We start from the raw sequence: 17,254 nt of genomic DNA, 5'->3' as shown, positions 1-17,254 counted from the left end.
AGGGTCAGGTGCTCTGCCTTCCACCCATTCTGGGTCTGCATGTTGCTGCGCTGGGTCCATTCGGCAAGAATCTGGACTCAGTCTTGCCTGCCACCGAGGCGGTGGGTGTGGGGTGCCCAGAGGGAAACCCTCGGACTTCAGGCTGGCGAAGGGGGAGGCGGCGGCCGGTGCACCTGCCCAGCCCCAGCAGGTGTGCCCCGCCCCCAGGAACGAGTCACGCAGCGCCGTGCGCATCAAGGTGCTAGACGTCCTGTCCTTTGTGCTGCTCATCAACAGGCAGTTCTACGAGGTGCGTGTCTGGGCCGGCGCGGGAGCCCTGGGGTGGCGGGGGTGGGGTGACCTCTGAGGGCCATGCAGGGCAATGCTGGCCTCAGAAGCAGCCTGTGGCCCTTGCTGGGTGCTGCAGGCCTCCTGGGTTTGGTTGGCCTGGGACTTGGGGTCTGCTGGGGCCCCTCAGTGGCAGGCTTTGTTTGCTCATTGACCCCTCCCTCCCTCCCTCCTGCCAGGCCTGTGGCTGAGAGGCCAGGAGGGCATAGCCCCTGCCTTCAGGAAAACAATCTTATGTGGGAACGTTTTCCTTTGATTTTGGGATCACGCTCGCTCTCCAGACTCTGGGTGGGTCACCCACTGCCAGGGTGGTGCCAGGCCCCGCCTGCCTCTCTGTTGCGTTGCTTCTTCTCCGGTCCATCCTTCTCTGGGTTTGGGGCCAGAACCTGCCCTTCTTTCCAGAACAGCCACAGCCTCGCCCGCCGGGCTCCCTGCTCCGGGAGAGGCGCTCGGGCGCCAGGTGTCTCCTCTCTCCCAGCAGCATCCTCGCGGCGGCTTCGCTGTAATACCTACTGCTCCTGGGACCTGTCGGCCCCGCCTGCCCCTCCGCGTCCCCGCTCTCTGCATCTCTGTCTGCTGGAATTCACCCTTCAGAGTCAGCATAGCACTGCCTCTTTCAGGAAGCCCTCTGGGCTCCCGGGTCCATTGTGTTGGGGTTGTCATGTCTTGTTCTCCGCTCCTGTAGTGCCTTGTACCTGCTTCTGTGAAAGCACTCATCCTACCGCCCCATGACAGTGGGCCCCGTGATATCAGTGCACATGCAGAGGGCCCTCCGCGTGGGGTCCTTCTGAGTTGTGACACTGAGGGAGCGGGGACATGGTCACTGCCGCACCTGCAGGCTCTGCCCACGCTGGGCCACTGTGTACCTGTCATTGTCCTGAGCTGAGGGGCTGTGCCGAGCGCCCTAGTAGGGGACCTCCGGCTCTCGCACACCCCTGCCAATGGGTTGACCCAAGTCTGGAATGATGTGTTGGGTGTGTCTCAGCCATGGCCAGAGGCTCACCTGGCTGCTCTTGTGCTTGGTGCAGGAGGAGCTTATCAACTCAGTGGTCATCTCGCAGCTCTCCCACATCCCTGAGGATAGAGACCACCAGGTCCGGAAGCTGGCCACCCAGTTGCTGGTAGATCTGGCTGAAGGCTGCCACACCCATCACTTCAATAGCCTATTGGACATCATTGAGAAAGTGAGAGCTGTGTGAACCTGGGGGGCCCAGGTGGCCACTGGGACCCCTCTCAGTGGCAGAGCTCAGCAGGCAGCAGCGTTCCCTAGACCCGCTGCAGACTGACTGCTCAAGTCTCCCCGAGACTGGTTCCCTCCCGGAGTTGGGAGGCCTGGCCGGGCCTGCTGCTGCCTGGGGTCCCTGGACGTGTCTCCGTGGCTTCAGGGAGGGCTGGCTGGGGCGGGGCTTGGGTCCATTGCTCTTCTGCACAACCAGCACCCTTTTTCTTTTAGTTTTAAAATGCATTTGCAGTTTTTGATCTGTGCCTTGGCTGAGTGGACAGCACCTTTTCTTCTGAGAAATAGAGGAGAAAGTTCGCTGGTAGAGAACTTCGGAGGTGACGATTGCTGCCTGAGGGAGCGCAGAGCTGGGGTTTAGTGGAGGTCTTCTCTCTACAGGTGATCGCCCGCTCCCTCTCTCCGTCCCCCGAACTGGAGGAGAGGGATGTGGCCGCGTACTCGGCCTCCTTGGAGGATGTGAAGACTGCAGTCCTGGGGCTCCTGGTCATCCTTCAGGTGGGCTCTGCCTCGAGGGTCCTGCTCCCTGGGGACCTGCACACTCCCAGGGGTCACAGAGGGCAGGCCGTGTGTGGTCCTGCCGCCTCGGGGCTGTGGGGCCAGGTCAGAGTCCTCACGACGGGGTGGACGAGGCCCCGAGTCAGTGCAGATCTGCCTCAGCTGTCCCTGGAGCCAGGGAGGTGGGAAGGGCTGCCCTCTGTGTGGCCCCACGGTTGCGTGGCTTTCTTTAAAGTAGCTTTATTGAGAGGTAACGCACATACCATACAGCTCATCCATTCAAGTGTGTGGTTCGGTGGTTTTTGTTAAGTTCACAGAGTTGTGCAGCTGTCGTTACAGACAGTCACCCCAAAACAGCTCCACACCCATTAGCAGTCCCTCCTTATTCTCCCCTCAGCACCCCCAGCCCTTAGCAGTCACTGACACGCTTTCTCTGTGAATTTGCTTACTCTGGGCATTGCATAGCTATGGAGTCACACAACACGTGACTTGTTCTGTCTGGCATGTTTCACTGAGCATAATGTCTTTCAGGGTTCTCCCGTGTCATAGCATGCGTTGGTACTTTGTTCCTTTGTCTCGCTGAGTAATGGTTATTGTGTGGGTATCCATTCATCAGGTGGTGGTCACTTGGGTCATTTCCACTTTTTGACTATAGTGAACACTCATACGAGTTTTTGTGTGGACAAATGTTTCCTTTCTCTCAGGTATCCACCTAGGAGTGGACTTGCTGAATCAGCCAATAACTCTGGGAAATTGTCTGAGAAGCTGCCAGGCTGTTTTCTTTAGAGTCTGTCGTCTGAGAAGCTGCCAGGCTGTTTTGTTTAGGGTCCGCTCCCATTTACATTCCGAGCAGCAGTGGTGAGGGCCGTCTTCGCCACACCCTCATGCACACTCCTGATTTTCTGTTTCTTTTTGATTGTCACCATTCTCGTGGATAGGAAGTGAAGTCCCATTGTGGTTTTGATGTGCATTTTCCTAGTGACTGATGACGCTGAGCGTCTTTCCACGTGCTGGTTAGTTGCTTGTGTCTTCTTTGGGGAAACGTCTGTTCGGGTCCTTTGCCATTGTTAGGTTGGGTTGTCTTTCTTGAGCTGTTGGGGTCCTCACTCTCTGGGTACAGGTCATCTGCCCATTAGATGCTTGTGCCTGTTCTCTGTCCCCAGTGGCTCTTACCGTGTTGTGCTCGCTCTCCAGGATGGTGGCTGTCCTTGTGTGCTCACAGGCGCCCCTGGGGCTGCTGGCACCGTGGCCGTCCCTTCGCGCCCCAGCAGGGCAGTGATAGACGCTTCTGTTGCCTACCACCCGTCCATCGCTGACGGGTAAAGCATCACGGTGCTACTTAAGGTCACCTGCCAGGATCTGTATTGTGTAAAATGGAATGTTTGAATCAGTTGGTTCATCAACTACTTTGTAAAACATTGATGGTAGAACAGTTCCTGTAAAGTTTACACGTGGTAGACTTTTTATTACCTGGCGTGAAAGTTTAAAATTAAAGTGTATTTGGTACAAATACTGAACGGCACCTCCTGAGCGTCTTGTCGGCAGGAGCCTCATGCTCCCTGTGTCCTGACTTGAGAGATCGTGGGGAGCCCTGTGGTCTGGATGGACCAGAACCCTGCTGCAGGGAAGGAGGGAGAGACGATCTTGCTTTCACTTGGAAATCCAGCCTGGAGACCTGGGGCTGTCAAGCGTGTGTGTGTGTGTGTGTGTGTACAGTGATACATGTTTCAAGTCTTCTCCAAGGCTTAGAGTACAACAGAGGGGACCCCAGCCCTGCCCCATAACCCCTGACCCCTTCCTCCAAACCAGGCTGCTGGCAGCCCTGTGCTCCATCTGTCACCCCACTCCCTCAGGCCTTGCCTGTCAGGGAGGTTGCCTTGTGGAGGGGGTGGGGATGACTACCCCACCACGAGGGGACAGCCCCCTTCATGGGCCCGCGCGGGGTGACCCCCTAACCCCCGTTTCTCCCTCTTTGCCTCGTGGCGTTGAGAAGGTGCTGTCAGCGCACGTGGGTCCTGCCACACATGGCTGTGTCTTTGGGCAGTTTCCCTGATTTCTTATCTGATTCCCTTTGACAACACAGATATGTAACTGTCTCTGGTGTTTCACCTTCACCAGGGGTGGGCACGTGGGGCCGTACCTGTGGAAGGAAGCCTGGAGTGGCGTTGGTGGATCGCAGGGTTTGTCTGTTTTAAAGGGCGGTAGATGTGGTCAGTTACCTCAGTGCCTGCCTGGCTGCTCCCCCGGACACCCCGGTGCTGGCTCCCTGGCTGCATCTCAGCCTCCTGTCCTTGAGGTGACTGGCATTCTCTCTGCAGACCAAGCTGTACGCCCTGCCCGCCAGCCATGCCACACGCGTGTATGAGATGCTGGTCAGCCACATTCAGCTCCACTACAAGCACAGCTACACCCTGCCCATTGCCAGCAGCATCCGTCTGCAGGTGTGTGCCCAGGGCGCCCAGCAGCTGCAGCCGGCTCGGCAAACGCAGTGACCGCTGGCTGGAGGGGTGGCGGGGCCCTGGGGGGTCTGCAGCAGACTGTCCCTCCTTCACACCAGCTGAGCCTGTTGCTTCCTTGGCTTGTGGTCTGTGTGCCTCTCAGTCACATGGGGTTCTGAGATAGGGGCGAAGAGCGGGAATTGCCCTGACTTCCAGGGGGTCCTGATGCCCCAGAGCCTGGTGGTGGAGGGCAGGGCGGGGCACCCTGGCTTGAGCTTCCACCTGGGAGCTGGCCCAGGGTGAGCAGAGGTCGCTGGGGTGGGAGCCTTGTCCCTCCCTGTCCCTCATGGAGTGTCTGCCTGAGGGGATGGCCCTCTGTGTTTGGGGGGCGATGGTGTCCTGAGCAAAGCTCTGCTGTCAGTACCCCGGGCCATGTGTTGCTGCCCGGCCAGGTCCCACTGCCCCAGGTGAGAGACCGGTGTTGCCCAGCTCTCATGAGGATGTCACCAGCCCTGTGGGGAGGCCACGGGCACCGTGGCGTTGGGGCGGGTTTGCCGTTGAGGTGGCCACCTCTGCCAAGAGCCTGGGTGGCTGGGCGGCCATGGCCTGCTCTGTCGGACCGCGCCGCCCGCTCTCCTCAGGCCTTCGACTTCCTGCTGCAGCTGCGGGCCGACTCGCTGCACCGCCTGGGCCTGCCCAGCAAGGATGGGCTCGTGAGGTTCAGCCCCTACTGCGTCTGTGACTACCTGTACGTCAGGGGCCTGGGGTTGGGTGGCAGCTGGCTGCGCTCTCCCTGGGGCGGCCCTGTGGCTGGGGATGGTTCCAGAGGGCTTGGCGGGCAGCCCCGGTTGGGGCTCGGGGCCTGCGTCCATCCTTAGCCTGCTGGAGTGGGAGCTCTGGCCTCAGCGCATCTCCTGCTCGCTCCCACAGGGAGACAGAGAGGAGCTCTGAGAAGAAGGCTGGGGGGCCCCTGTCCCCGCCCACCGGGCCCCCTGGCCCTGCGCCCACGGGCCCCGCCGTGCGCCTCGGCTCCCTGCCGTACTCCCTGCTCTTCCGTGTCCTGCTGCAGTGTCTGAAGCAGGTGAGAGGGCTCCCAGCTGCACTGGGTCAGACCAAGCTTTGTGGATGCTCCCCAGGTGCTCAGCCCCTTCCCCGTGTGCGTGACTGTGGGGGGCACTCAAACCTGAGGGCCCTCTGGTTCCATAGCGGGGTGCTGAGTGCCTGCCATGGGCAGTGCATCCCTGGAAGCTGGGTGTGGAGCCCAGGAAACCTTCTGCTCTGGGAAGTGGTTGCGGTACAAGAGTGGTTGTGGTACTGTGTGGAGAAACAGCTGGATTGTAGCGTGGGGCGTGCCTCAGGGGAGGCTCTGACAGGAGATGTGGGGCTAGGGGGATGGTGGCATTTTATGTCTTGGGGTGTGAGGGGGGCAGGTGAGGGCAGTCTTGGAAGGTGGGTGATTCCAGCAGCAGGAGGGAGCCGGGGTGGCGGTGAGGTGGGTAAGTTGCCTGCACTGAAGCTGGAGCTGGGCCTCCTGCCCACCTGGCGTCTGGAGGCAGTGGCCATGGTCCAGGACTGAGCCTCCAAGTGCGAGCTGCGGGGAAAGAGGCCCAGGTCACGCGGGAGAGCGGGTGCGAGCCCTGCTGCTGCCCAGACGGGCTCCGGCCCTGAGACCCATCTCCCGTTGCTGCAGGAGGCCGACTGGAAGGTGCTGAAGCTGGTGCTCAGCAAGCTGCCTGAGTCGCTGCGCTACAAGGTCCTCATCTTCACCTCCCCGTGCAGTGTCGACCAGCTGTCTGCTGCCCTCTGCTCCATGGTGCGCCTTCTACTTTGGCCCTCCCCTTGGTCCACAGAGCCTGTGGGGTGGGCGGGCCCACATGTAGCACAAACAAGTTTGCCTCAGAGGCTCAGTCCCTGGCTGGAGCGCAGGAGGGGCCTCCAGGACCCTGTTGTCCCATCTGGCTCGCCTGTGGGGGATCAGGGGCCTCAGTGAAGGGCTGAGCTCACGGGCCCGGATGGGGTCCTGACTCCTCCCCTGCTCCTCCAAGGAGCTCTGTGATATGGGCACCCCATTTCCTGTCTCCCTAGCGGGTCAGCAGGTGTCCTCCTGCTGCTGTGAGAAAGCAGACTGCTGGTTAGAAAAGGAGGTAGGAGGGTCCCAGGGCTTTGGCCCATCCTCCCGCTGGGCCTCCATTTTCAGGGGCCTGCCTGGGTCCCCAGCCACCTGGCGTGACCTCTCTGCCGACAGAGCTTCACATCTGGGCCGTGGCTGTTAGCTTTCAGGTCCCAAGACCCTGGAGCGGCTCCGAGGCACCCCGGAAGGCTTCTCCAGAACCGACCTACATCTTGCTGTGGTTCCTGTGCTGACGGCACTGATCTCTTACCATAACTACTTGGACAAAACCAGACAGGTACTGGGCGGGAGAGGGACAGTTAGTCCCCAGGATGCTGGCCTCAGACACAGCGGCCCAATGTCTTCCTTATAACCTGGTGCTGGGCCAGGGTGAGGGCAGCTGCTTTTGTTTCCCTCTGGGGCCACCGCAGGCGTGGGCTGGCCCAGCCTAGAACCGCAGACGTTTGGACCCAGTGGTGCTCCCGAGTTCTCTCCGGGTGTGGGCTTATGCAGCGCTTGAATGTCCCCTCCCAACGCAGCCCCATTTTCTTTTTAAGGAGCATTTCCTGGCTTGTCCTTGCTCCAGCTTTAGGGTAGGTGCGCAGCCTCTTGACTGACCTGGGCGTGTGTGGAGAGGCAGAGTGGCCGGGCCGAAGGCCCCCTACTTCTCTCTGCCTCCACATCTGTCATTAGGAGCAACAAGCACGCATGATAAAGCCTGTCTCCTCAGGTCCACACTGCTGGGTGCAAAGCCCGCAAGGAGCCGTCACCTCTTTTAAGTTCCCAGCGCTTATCTTTGTCACTCTGTCCTCATTGAGCAGAGAACAGAAGTGTTGGGATGGTCAGGGCAAGGCGAGGCGCTAGACCCAGGACCATGTGGGCCCTGAGCCCACGCTCCCAGTCAGTGCTGCCGGGGGCTCACTGCACCTGGCTTCCCCGCCTCACTGCCCACTCACACTCTGGGGGAACGTGAGCCCCAGCTCCTCCTGTGTGGCCTGGCCTGGTTTCCATGGCTGTACTCCTGGGGTAGCTGGCCATACTGGCTGAAGGTTCCCCAAGGACCCGTGCGGCCCAGAGTGTTACTGAGGGGTGGGGCTGGCTGCAGGAGGTCAGAAGCACCCAGGGCGCAGGGGTTTTGCCCCGAGGCTGTGGCCTGAGCCGGCTCTTCTCTCCCGGGATGCGGCCCAGGGTGGGTGTGGGCCCGGCCGCCTTGCTGTGGCAGACAGCTGGGGATTCGAGAGCCCAGGGAGTTGAGCCCAGCGTGTCCTGGCTCTGGAGTGGGCTGGGGGCATGTGGAGAGGCGTCAGGGAGGCCTCGCTGTCCACTGAGCTTGGGGTCAGCTGCTGGTGACGCTGCCGCTTGGGTGCCCCAAGACCTGGGATAAGGCCCTTGGCCTTCCCCTCTGGGGTGGGGGTGGAGAGACCAGGCCCTGGCTCCCAAGAGGGGCGCTCTGTGGATGGGTCAGGGACGCGGGCCAGCCTGTGGTGGGCCTGGTGCGAGTCTTCGTGCCGTCCACAGCGTGAGATGGTGTACTGCCTGGAACAAGGCCTCATCTACCGTTGTGCCAGCCAGTGCGTGGTGGCCCTGGCCGTGTGCAGCGTGGAGATGCCTGACGTCATCCTCAAGGCACTGCCCGTCCTGGTCGTGAAGCTCACACACATCTCGGCCACGGCCAGCATGGCCATCCCACTCCTCGAGTTCCTGTCCAGTACGTGTCTGTGGCTTCGCCCATGTGTGCTGGGATGGGTGTCAGCCGGGTGGGCTCTTGAGTTTGGGGCTGCACCTTGCCTGAAGTAACCCTTCATGACTCTCACCTCCCCTTACTTCAGGTAGGTGTGCTGTGCCTCATGGGCCCCTCTGCTGCCTCAAGGCTTTTGCACCCCACCCCCCATGCTTGAGGGCTTTCCTTCCTGGCCCCTGAGGGTCTGGCTTCCTTTTTGCCCTCACGGTCAGGGGCCAAAAGCCGCCTGTTGGCTGGCCCTGGGGTGTGCTCGGCCTGGCTCTCAGCCTTCCCTTTGTCCCCTCAGCATAGCCACAGCTCGGAGGCCCTTTCACCTCTCAGGCTGGGGTGTCCAGGGGCTGGGGGTGCCTGACTCGCCCCTTCCTTCCCAGTGTCCCTGGGTATCTGGCCCTCAGCAGGCCTCAGGCATGTGGACAGCAGGAGCAGGGCAGGGCTTTGCTTTGTAAAAGGCCACCTGGGAGAAGCCGTGATTGCATATTCTTTTTGTTTACAAAGTTTTATAAAGGTGTCCTTAGCTCACAGGTCATAAAAGGAGTCTGGAGCCAGGGGACCATTGTTTGCAGCCCTTGGAACCAAGGCCCAGGGGTGGGGCATGGTCATGTTTGGGTGGGCTGCCACCTCCACTCCTTTGCTGCCCCCTCGGGTTGCAGTAGCTGGGCTGGCGTTAGACACACAGCACAGGACCCCTGATGCCCAGCCCTGCTGTGACTGTGGGCCCGTCTGCCCAGCCGTCGGGCCCCTCACTGGCTCTCCTTGTTGCAGCTCTGGCCAGGCTGCCTCACCTCTATAGGAACTTCGCAGCAGAGCAGTACGCCAGCGTGTTTGCCATCTCCCTGCCATATACCAACCCCTCCAAGTAAGTCCGAGGGCCCTCCATGCGTCCCTGTAGGCCCTCCTCCTCCTGGGTGTGGCCCAGGCCAGCTGGAGGCCTCTGCTCACCGGAGACCAGGCCTCTGGGCATAGAAGGCCTGCTTGGTCTTGGTGCCTCTGACCTGCCGCCCTCCCTCCTGGCACGTCTCCCTGGGCTGCCAGCACCGCCTTCTCTCTTCGGCAGGTTCAATCAGTACATCGTGTGCCTGGCCCATCATGTCATAGCCATGTGGTTCATCCGCTGCCGCCTGCCCTTCCGGAAGGACTTTGTTCCTTACATCACCAAGGTGAGCCAGTGAGGCCGTTGGCCGTCCACGGCTGGAGCAGGGTGACGAGGGGGAGGAGAGGTGGGTCCCACTGGGCACAACTCGTGGCCACCTGTGTCCTGGGCCTGTGGCTCAGCTCTACTCCTCTCTGCCAGGGTCTGCGCTCCAACGTCCTCCTGTCTTTCGATGACACCCCCGAGAAGGACAGCTTCAGAGCGCGGAGCACCAGTCTCAACGAGAGGCCCAAGAGGTGTGGGGCCTGTGTGGGCGGGGCAGGCCTGCCAGCAGGGCTGCGTGGTGATGCAGCCGGGGCTGCCTGGCTGCCCCAGGCCAGGGAGTGGAGATGGGCTGTGGCTGAGGGTGAGCCCCCTGCAGCCGTGCTGAGCGCCAGGTGCCCTGGGCTCAGGAGGCCGGTGGCCCCAGAAAGCCGGGGAGGCCCGCGCCCTCCGGGGCCTCGGTGTGGCTGAGCCTGTGTGCTGGATCCTGGCTGGTCCTGCCTGGATGGTGGGCAAGCACAGACTCGCCGAGCTGGAGATTGGGGTGCCAGCTAGTTCTAGGGCATCTGGATTTGTGGCTGACTTCACTGAATGAGCCCAGGGTTGACTCCTGAGAACCCTACACCCGGCCTGGATGAGGGTCCAGAGCCGCAGACACCCAGCCTCAGACTGCGGTGGCCTGCTCCCCCGAGCTCTCCCTCGGCCCACTGCTGACTGGGGACACGCTCTACATCTCAGCTGCTTTTGCCAAATCTGAGAAGAGCCGTGCTAGGCCTCGTGTTCTTGTTTTGCATTCCATTTGAACGGCTGCCCTCCGTCCCGCCCCCACTTCCCGTCCAGCTTTCCTGGCTCTCCCTGGTGGGAATACGGCATTTTCCAGAAGTCCGTGTGACCAGAGTCAGAGGCTGTTCTCTCAGGGTCCCAGCGGCTGGGACTGGGCCTGGAGTTAAGAACTGGCCTTTTCTGGAGCTGTGCCCCTCAGGGCACCAGCACCTGGTCCCGAGCCGGGGGCGGGACACCTGGTCAGCACAGCCTGGAATCTGCCGTGCAGTGCGATCCACACGTTTAATTTGCACTAATGTTCTTTGTTTTAGTATCATGCGTGAAACCTTACTTTTTCACTGTCATGTTTACACGATGTATTTTTCATGCATTTTTGTTTTCTGTTTCTCCCCTTGCTAACTGGCCTCTGGCATGGTTTTTTGTTCATCTCACCCGCGGGCTCTCCATCCTGACCCTGTGGCCTGTGACCTTTCCTCCTCATCCCTCCAATGGCTTGTCCTCCCTGCCGGGAGCTGGGCTCTCTGGGGCTTGGGCCTTCCTTCCTCACCTGGTAGTTTGAGGATAGCCAGACCCCCCAAACAAGGCTTGAATAACTCTCCACCCGTGAAAGAACTCAAGGAGAGCTCTGCAGCCGATGCCTTCCGGTGCCGCAGCATCAGTGTGTCTGAACATGTGGTCCGCAGGTAGTGGGCTCTGTCGGGCGGGGGGCTCGGACCCTGGAGCTGGGCCGTGAGTGGCGCTGCCAGGCGGGAGCACCCGGGTGGTAGTGCATGGGGCTGCTTGCATGACCTCGTCACCTGCCCATGCCCTCCCTGGCCAGAGTGGAGGAGAGCCCGCCTGGCAGCCCTTGGGCCGCGTGGCCGGGGCTCTGGGGCAGGGAGCCTGGTGGAGAGGGTTGGAAAGGTTGCATTCTGTCACCCGGCCTCGAACTAGCGCGGGCTAGCTGCACAGCGTCCTCAGAGGCCGGCCTGGGGGCCCGAAGCGGGGTGACCCTTGTGGTGTCCAGTGGCAGCGCCCACAGGCTGTCCCGGAGGTCAGGGGCCTTTGCAAACTAAAGCCACACCCATGCCAGTCACTTGAGGACAGTCTCTAGGGTTTGGCTTTTCTCTCACGTTCTCTCAAGTGGGCTTTCTTCTTGATTTTTTCCTCTGGGAAAGGTCTGCTTTCTATGGCAGGTGAGAGGAAACAGGGGCTTCTGTGTAGGGCTGTGGGCCGGGGGCCAGGCACAGGAGGCTTGGCCTCCCCAGGGGTGCAGCCTCGTCACTTTCCCTGCTGTGTCTTGAGGCTCTTGAGGGGTGGGGTTCACCGCTTCATGGCAGTGGGCCAGGCTACACCGTCTTCTCACCTGGAAGCCCCCTCAGGCCTCAGCGTCCCACAGCTCGGAGACCCAGCCCCTTGCTGATGCCTGGCTCGGGCCCCAGCCTGAGCCTGGCTTCCCTGAGTGGGGTTTGACCTGGGTGGGAATCGGGGCTGGGGAGTTGTCAGGGAGGCTCCCCTCTCAGCTGTTTTCAACAACTTACCATGAGCAAAACTCAGCCACAGGGGTGTGAAATTTGTATTGGAGTGAGACCTGCACATGCCCCTCCTCCTGGTCACGGGGCAGGGCCAGGCAGCTGAGTGTGGGGGTGAATGCAGAGCCTCACACGGGACCCAGACCCTGCCCGTCCTCCATGGGAGGGCCCGGGGGCAGAATGCAATCTTTGTCTGTGTCCTGTGGTCTCCGCGTCTCTGCATGACTCCACTGTTCTGCCACAAAGTGGTCACCTAATTCTCTTGTGCTTCGGTGAGGGGCCAGCCTCTCTCCCCGTCTCCGCGGCCTCTGCTCCGACAAGCCGGCCTGGGTCTCTCCATGAGCCCTTGTCCGCCTGCCCCCCGGGGTGGTGTGTCCACTCTTTGCCAAGATGTGGTTCAATGGGCCACGTGCCCTGCCGGGTCTTTCTGAGCGCGGCCCTCTCCGCACCTGCATGCCTTGAGCTTTGGCCCCGGTGGTAGATGACTTGGCCCCTGCCAGCATCTGACCTCACCGTGGCTCTTCTTCCAGCAGGATCCAAACCTCTCTCACGAGCGCCAGCTTGGGGTCTGCAGATGAGAACTCAATGGCCCAGGCCGACGACAACTTGAAAAACCTCCACCTGGAGCTCACAGAGACGTGTCTGGACATGATGGCCAGATACGTGTTCTCCAACTTCACGGCGGTCCCCAAGAGGTGCAACTCGGGTTCCAGGACGGGGCAGGGCTGCACTCTTCTGTGACTGCATTCGGTCAGAGCGGCCGCAGGAGTGGTCTAGGGGCGCCTTGGCCATCCAGGGCGCCCATCCAGTGAGGTGCTGACCGACTCCTGTGCTTTCAGGTCTCCCGTAGGAGAGTTCCTCCTGGCTGGTGGCAGGACCAAAACCTGGCTGGTTGGGAACAAGCTTGTCACCGTAACGACGAGTGTGGGGACTGGGACCCGGTCACTGCTAGGCCTAGACTCGGGAGAGCTGCAAGGCGGCCCAGAGTTGAGGTGACCACTGCTTTCTGCCTCTGTCTGCCTGGCCTCCATCCTGAGCCCACACCTGCATGACAGTGTCAGACCACCTGAGCCCATGGAATACCTTGGTCACACTGGGACCCTTCTGTCCTCAGCTCTGACCCCAGTATGCACATGCGACAGACAAAGGAGGCGCCTGCCAAGCTGGAGTCCCAGGCTGGGCAGCAGATGTACCACGGAGCCCGGGACCGTGTCCGCTCCATGTCTGGTGAGCCTCCGCCCCACCCCACCTGCCTCCCAGGGCCTCTGTGAGTCCCCCATGCAAGTCTCAGAAAGGCCTGTGAGCTGCAGCACAAGGCAGTCTGTTCAGGCCTGGCCCAGCTCTAAGGAACTCCAGTGCTGTCTGCGAGCCCTCCCCACCAGGTGAGGAGGGGGTGCAGCCTCTGCGCAGCAGTGCTCAGCCCCCTTGCCACGGGGTCCCGTTCTCAGGGCCTGTGTGAGCTGTCAGCCCAGCCCAGCCCACCCCTGGGGCTTTCTCTGCTGTCATTTAGATGAGCCATGGTCTGAGCGGCGGGTTCTGGGGCCCCTGCCTACTGTCCTGGGTCCACCGAGGCCGACTCGACACTGTATGAGGGCCATGCTTGGGGAGGGCCAGGCTGCCTGGGCCCCAGCTTGGAGTTTGGCAGCCTGGGCCCCCGCTGGACAGCCAGGCCTGTTGGGCCAAGCGGTGGTGGTCGCCAGCCCTCGCCTCTCCTCCTCCTCAGGGGGCCATGGCCTTCGCATGGGTGCCTTGGACACTCCAGCCTCCCACTTCCCCAGCAGCCCCACGTCCCTGGGCTCCCAGACTGCTCTAGCCAGCCAGCCTGAGAAGGCCTCAGGTGGCAGCCCACTCCCAGCGCAGAAGGAGAAGACAAACCTGGCTGCTTACGTGCCCCTGCTGACCCAGGGCTGGGCGGAGATCCTGGTCCGCAGGCCCACAGGTACCCGGGGGCGGGCCCCTGCTTGGCCGGCCTGGGCTGCTGTCAGCTCGTGGTATGCACAGTGACGCAAACGCTCTGGACACGCGGGAGCCAGTGGCAGGCAGTCGGGAGGTCACCTTGAGCTGAGTCCCCAGAGGTGGGCGTGAGGGCCAGGCTGGCAGCTGGTATGCTCAGGCCACCAGAGCAAAGCCCTGCCGGCTGGGTGGCTTAAGCACAGGATCTCCTGCCTCCCGGCCCTGGAGCCCGGGAGCCGAGTGTCAGGGTTGTGGATAGGCCTTGTTTCTCCCGCGGCCTCCTGGGCTCTTCGATGCTGTCTTCTCACTGGGTCCTTACACGGTCATCCCTCTGTGTCTTAGTCATCGTTTGTTGTATGGACCCCGGTCAGAGCAGAGCAGGGCACAGCTGGGGCTGCCCAGGGCGGGCAGAGGGCAGGGCTGCTGCTGGGGTGCTGTGCTGAGCCCTGAGCCCACCCACAGGGAACACCAGCTGGCTGATGAGCCTGGAGAACCCACTCAGCCCCTTCTCCTCGGACATCAACAGCATGCCGCTGCAGGAGCTGTCGAACGCCCTCATGGCTGCCGAGCGCTTCAAGGAGCGCCGCGACACAGCCCTGTACAAGTCGCTGTCGGTGCCAGCGGCTGGCTCGTCCAAGCCACCCCCACCCCCACGCTCCAACACAGGTGAGCGCTGGCCCTCGCCCGCCTGTGCGCCCCGTCTGAGGGCGGACATGCTGCGTGGGGTCCCAGGCCATCTTGCACTGCCAGCCTTGGGCACTGAGGAGGCCAGCTGCACGTGGGCACACTCGTCTGCAGACCTGGCACTTGAGAGTGGGGCCTGCTTCTGCAGGGGGACCCTCTGGAGACGTGGTACCGTGAATCGGTGGCTCGAGCCCTGCTCAGCCGGCCCCGCTCGTGGGGTGGACATGGGCTTCGTTCTGCACCCTCCTTGGGTGCCCAGCACTCAGGGTCCTGGAGATGGCCGCACTGCTGCTGGGGTGTGGGTATGGATGCACCAAGCTCGCCTGCGCCCGCGCCGCCCTCCTCCCCAGCTTCCCTGCAGCCGGGTGGCCACTCGTGAGGAGGAGAGGAGCGCTCCTGTCCCCGGCGTGCGCCGGAGCAGCTGGGAGCGCTGGCCGCCCCTCTCTCTCTCCAGGCTCGGGTCCTTGCAGGACCGGCGGTGCCTGTCCTCTCTGCTCGGCTGTGCGTGGCCTTCCTCCTGCTGACGGGCCGCTCACGGTTTCCCTTGCAGTGGCCTCTTTCTCCTCCCTGTGCCAGTCCAGGTGCCAAGGAAAGCTGCACAGGAGCATTTCCTGGGCAGGTATTCGTACGCTCTTTAAGGAAAGCAGTGTTTGCTGCAGAGCACCGCTCTGCCTCATAGACGCTATGTCATCGCCCCTCCTCTGGTCACCCCTCCCCGGCCCTGTCTGAGCCTCTCATCGCCTCAGGGAGCCATCCCCAACTCACATGAGGATGTTGGTGCAGAATGCCTGTGCTTTGCCGGCAGGAACCCCCACTGCCTTGGGCTCTCTGTGGCTGAGTTCTGCTCCCAAGCCCGTCGGGCCCTCCCAGCCCATCTTCAGCTTGAGGAAGTGACCTGGGCGAGTCCACCCCAGGGGCGGGTAGAGGACAGAGCTGCCCCGCCCTGGCCTCTGGTGCTGATGGGCCTTGTGAGCCCACAAATGGGGGTGTGTCTGTCTTACACACGGGCTGCCCAAGGGCCCTGCAGGCTGGCTTCCAGCCTGTTGCTCCCAACCCCCGGCCGGAGGGTGTGGCTGGCCAGGCGCTCCATCCACCCAGGCCTCCCGCATGGGCAGGACCAGCTCAGGGCGGGCACAGCAGGGCTTCTCGAGGTGGCTGATGGACTGTGTGGTGCGGGGCTGCTCTGATTCGGTCGCTTCTTCCAGCCCCCTCGCCCTGGCACTGGCACAGGAAATCTGGCTTTGGGGTCATGCTCACTCCTTAGCTGCCTGGCTCTGGGTCGGTACGGACTCAGCAGGCAAGCCTCCACCCTCCAGAACGGCTTCAGAGCCTGTGTGCACATGGGGCCCCTCACTGGTCTCTCCCTGGGGCCTGGCAGGGAGGAGTTCGGAATTCTCCCCGGCTCCTGAGGGCTGGTCAAAGCCCCTCCTCTGGGCCAGGGCATGTGTCAGACAGGGGCTTCTGCACAGGGGTCCTGTCTGCCCTTGCCCACCTGCCTTGTCGGGGGAGCCCAGGCAGCTTCTGTGGACGTTGGGATGGGAAGGTGGGCACTCCAAGGGGCCAGGTGCCCCCCATCTTGACCCCTGGGAGCCCATGAAGAGACCCCCTGTGTCAGGGCACTCAGAATGTCCTCCTCCAGCCGGCTCGATGGGAGGGGGTGGCTCAGAGCCCCTGGCAGGAGAGCCTTGGGCCAGGCCCTGCTGGGGAGCCGCTGTGCCCTCTCATGGGGAAACCCGGTACCCTGAGGCCACGTGAGAGCTGGGACCGGGCCGGCGTCCAGCAGCACGTCTGTGTCCTTCAGATTCTGCAGTAGTCCTGGAGGAGGGAGATCCAGGCGAGGCCAATTTGTCGGCGGAGCCTCCCGAGTTGGAAGACTTTGAGGCGACACTAGGCTCCGATGGGCGCTACGGGCGCAGCGACGCTTTCAGCAGGGTGAGTGCAGTTGGGGGAGCCGCCTGAGGGGCCGGTGGGTGCTATCACCCACTGCTGGGGGCACGGCGGGGCTGAGCTGCTGTAGGCTGGTTTGCTCTGCACTTCCGCCGCCCCCCATCCCTGTGTGTGTCTCTGTTGTGGGGCAGTGTGGGGTTCCCTGCAGGGGTCCACCCGGGGCTGTAGCCCCTCCACACTAGCATCCTATAGCCTGGGGCCTTGACTCTGTTGCTGAGCGAAGGGCATGGGAAAGTGCTTTTGGGGAAGGGGAACCCCTAGCTCAGTGCTGGCTGGTCCAAGGCCCTGGCTGGGGACGGGTGGGCTCCATGGGGCCTCCTGGTGAGCATTCCCTTTGGATCCGTTCTTCCCAGTCATCTTCCACCTCCAGCCAGGAGGAGAAGTCATTCCACGCAGAGGAGTTGCCTCCTGGGGGCATCCCCATCGAGCGGGCGGTCTCCTCGGAGGGCTCCCGCGCCTCCGTGGACCTCGCTTTCCAGCCCTCACAGCCCCTGAGCAAGTCCAGCTCGTCGCCTGAACTGCAGACCCTGCAGGACATCCTTGGGGACCCAGGGAACAAGGCTGAGATCGGCCAGCTGAGCCCCGAGGCCAAGGCCCGGTCGCAGTCAGGGATCCTGGACGGGGAAGCAGCTGCCTGGTCAGCCCCGGGCGAGGAGCACCGGGGCCCGGGCCCTGCCCAGCCAGAGGGCCCCCTGCCGTCCGGCTGTCCCCGCTCCCCCAGTGGTCTGCGGCCCCGAGGGTACACCATCTCGGATTCGGCCCCGTCACGCAGGGGCAAGAGGGTGGAGAGGGACGCCTTCAAGAGCCGAGCAGGGACTGCCAACACTGAGAAGGTGCCGGGCATCAACCCCAGGTGAGCCCCGCCTTCCTGGTGTTCCTGTGGGAGCCTGGTG

At 62.4% G+C, this 17,254-nt stretch overlaps 1 protein-coding gene and 1 long non-coding RNA gene across 51 annotated transcripts in view; one reads left to right on the top strand and one right to left on the bottom strand.

The window, feature by feature from the left end:
- TSC2 (TSC complex subunit 2) overlaps positions 1 to 17,254 on the top strand; it is a 30,733-nt gene that overhangs the window by 10,761 nt on the left and 2,718 nt on the right. For 4 of the 50 annotated variants that reach the window (XM_081555476.1, XM_081555475.1, XM_081555444.1 and 1 more), the window contains 21 exons: positions 208 to 289; positions 1,356 to 1,511; positions 1,946 to 2,062; positions 4,381 to 4,503; positions 5,142 to 5,248; positions 5,431 to 5,581; positions 6,191 to 6,313; positions 6,774 to 6,908; positions 8,129 to 8,318; positions 9,114 to 9,207; positions 9,406 to 9,508; positions 9,643 to 9,737; positions 10,821 to 10,949; positions 12,308 to 12,472; positions 12,617 to 12,769; positions 12,892 to 13,004; positions 13,501 to 13,716; positions 14,193 to 14,396; positions 14,965 to 15,033; positions 16,216 to 16,346; positions 16,715 to 17,214. In XM_081555476.1, coding sequence (XP_081411602.1) covers positions 208 to 289; positions 1,356 to 1,511; positions 1,946 to 2,062; positions 4,381 to 4,503; positions 5,142 to 5,248; positions 5,431 to 5,581; positions 6,191 to 6,313; positions 6,774 to 6,908; positions 8,129 to 8,318; positions 9,114 to 9,207; positions 9,406 to 9,508; positions 9,643 to 9,737; positions 10,821 to 10,949; positions 12,308 to 12,472; positions 12,617 to 12,769; positions 12,892 to 13,004; positions 13,501 to 13,716; positions 14,193 to 14,396; positions 14,965 to 15,033; positions 16,216 to 16,346; positions 16,715 to 17,214 — 3,156 coding nt within the window. Of the gene's footprint in view, positions 1 to 207; positions 290 to 1,355; positions 1,512 to 1,945; positions 2,063 to 4,380; positions 4,504 to 5,141; positions 5,249 to 5,430; positions 5,582 to 6,190; positions 6,314 to 6,773; positions 6,909 to 8,128; positions 8,319 to 9,113; positions 9,208 to 9,405; positions 9,509 to 9,642; positions 9,738 to 10,820; positions 10,950 to 12,307; positions 12,473 to 12,616; positions 12,770 to 12,891; positions 13,005 to 13,500; positions 13,717 to 14,192; positions 14,397 to 14,868; positions 15,034 to 16,215; positions 16,347 to 16,714; positions 17,215 to 17,254 lie in introns of all 50 variants that reach the window. The other 46 variants (XM_081555484.1, XM_081555483.1, XM_081555466.1 and 43 more) reach the window with 21 other exon arrangements.
- Positions 11,804 to 15,326, bottom strand: LOC145531841 (uncharacterized). Its single transcript, XR_014072801.1, has 2 exons — positions 15,180 to 15,326; positions 11,804 to 15,046 (listed from the first exon to the last, which is right to left on the bottom strand). It is a non-coding gene; the product is annotated as an uncharacterized LOC145531841 (long non-coding RNA).

This window comes from Giraffa tippelskirchi, chromosome 13 (genome assembly GCF_054371585.1).
Source record: "Giraffa tippelskirchi isolate mGirTip1 chromosome 13, T2T-mGirTip1v1.2.pri, whole genome shotgun sequence".
In the NCBI taxonomy this organism is placed as follows: domain Eukaryota; kingdom Metazoa; phylum Chordata; class Mammalia; order Artiodactyla; family Giraffidae; genus Giraffa; species Giraffa tippelskirchi.
This window is presented reverse-complemented; position numbering and strand designations above follow the sequence as displayed.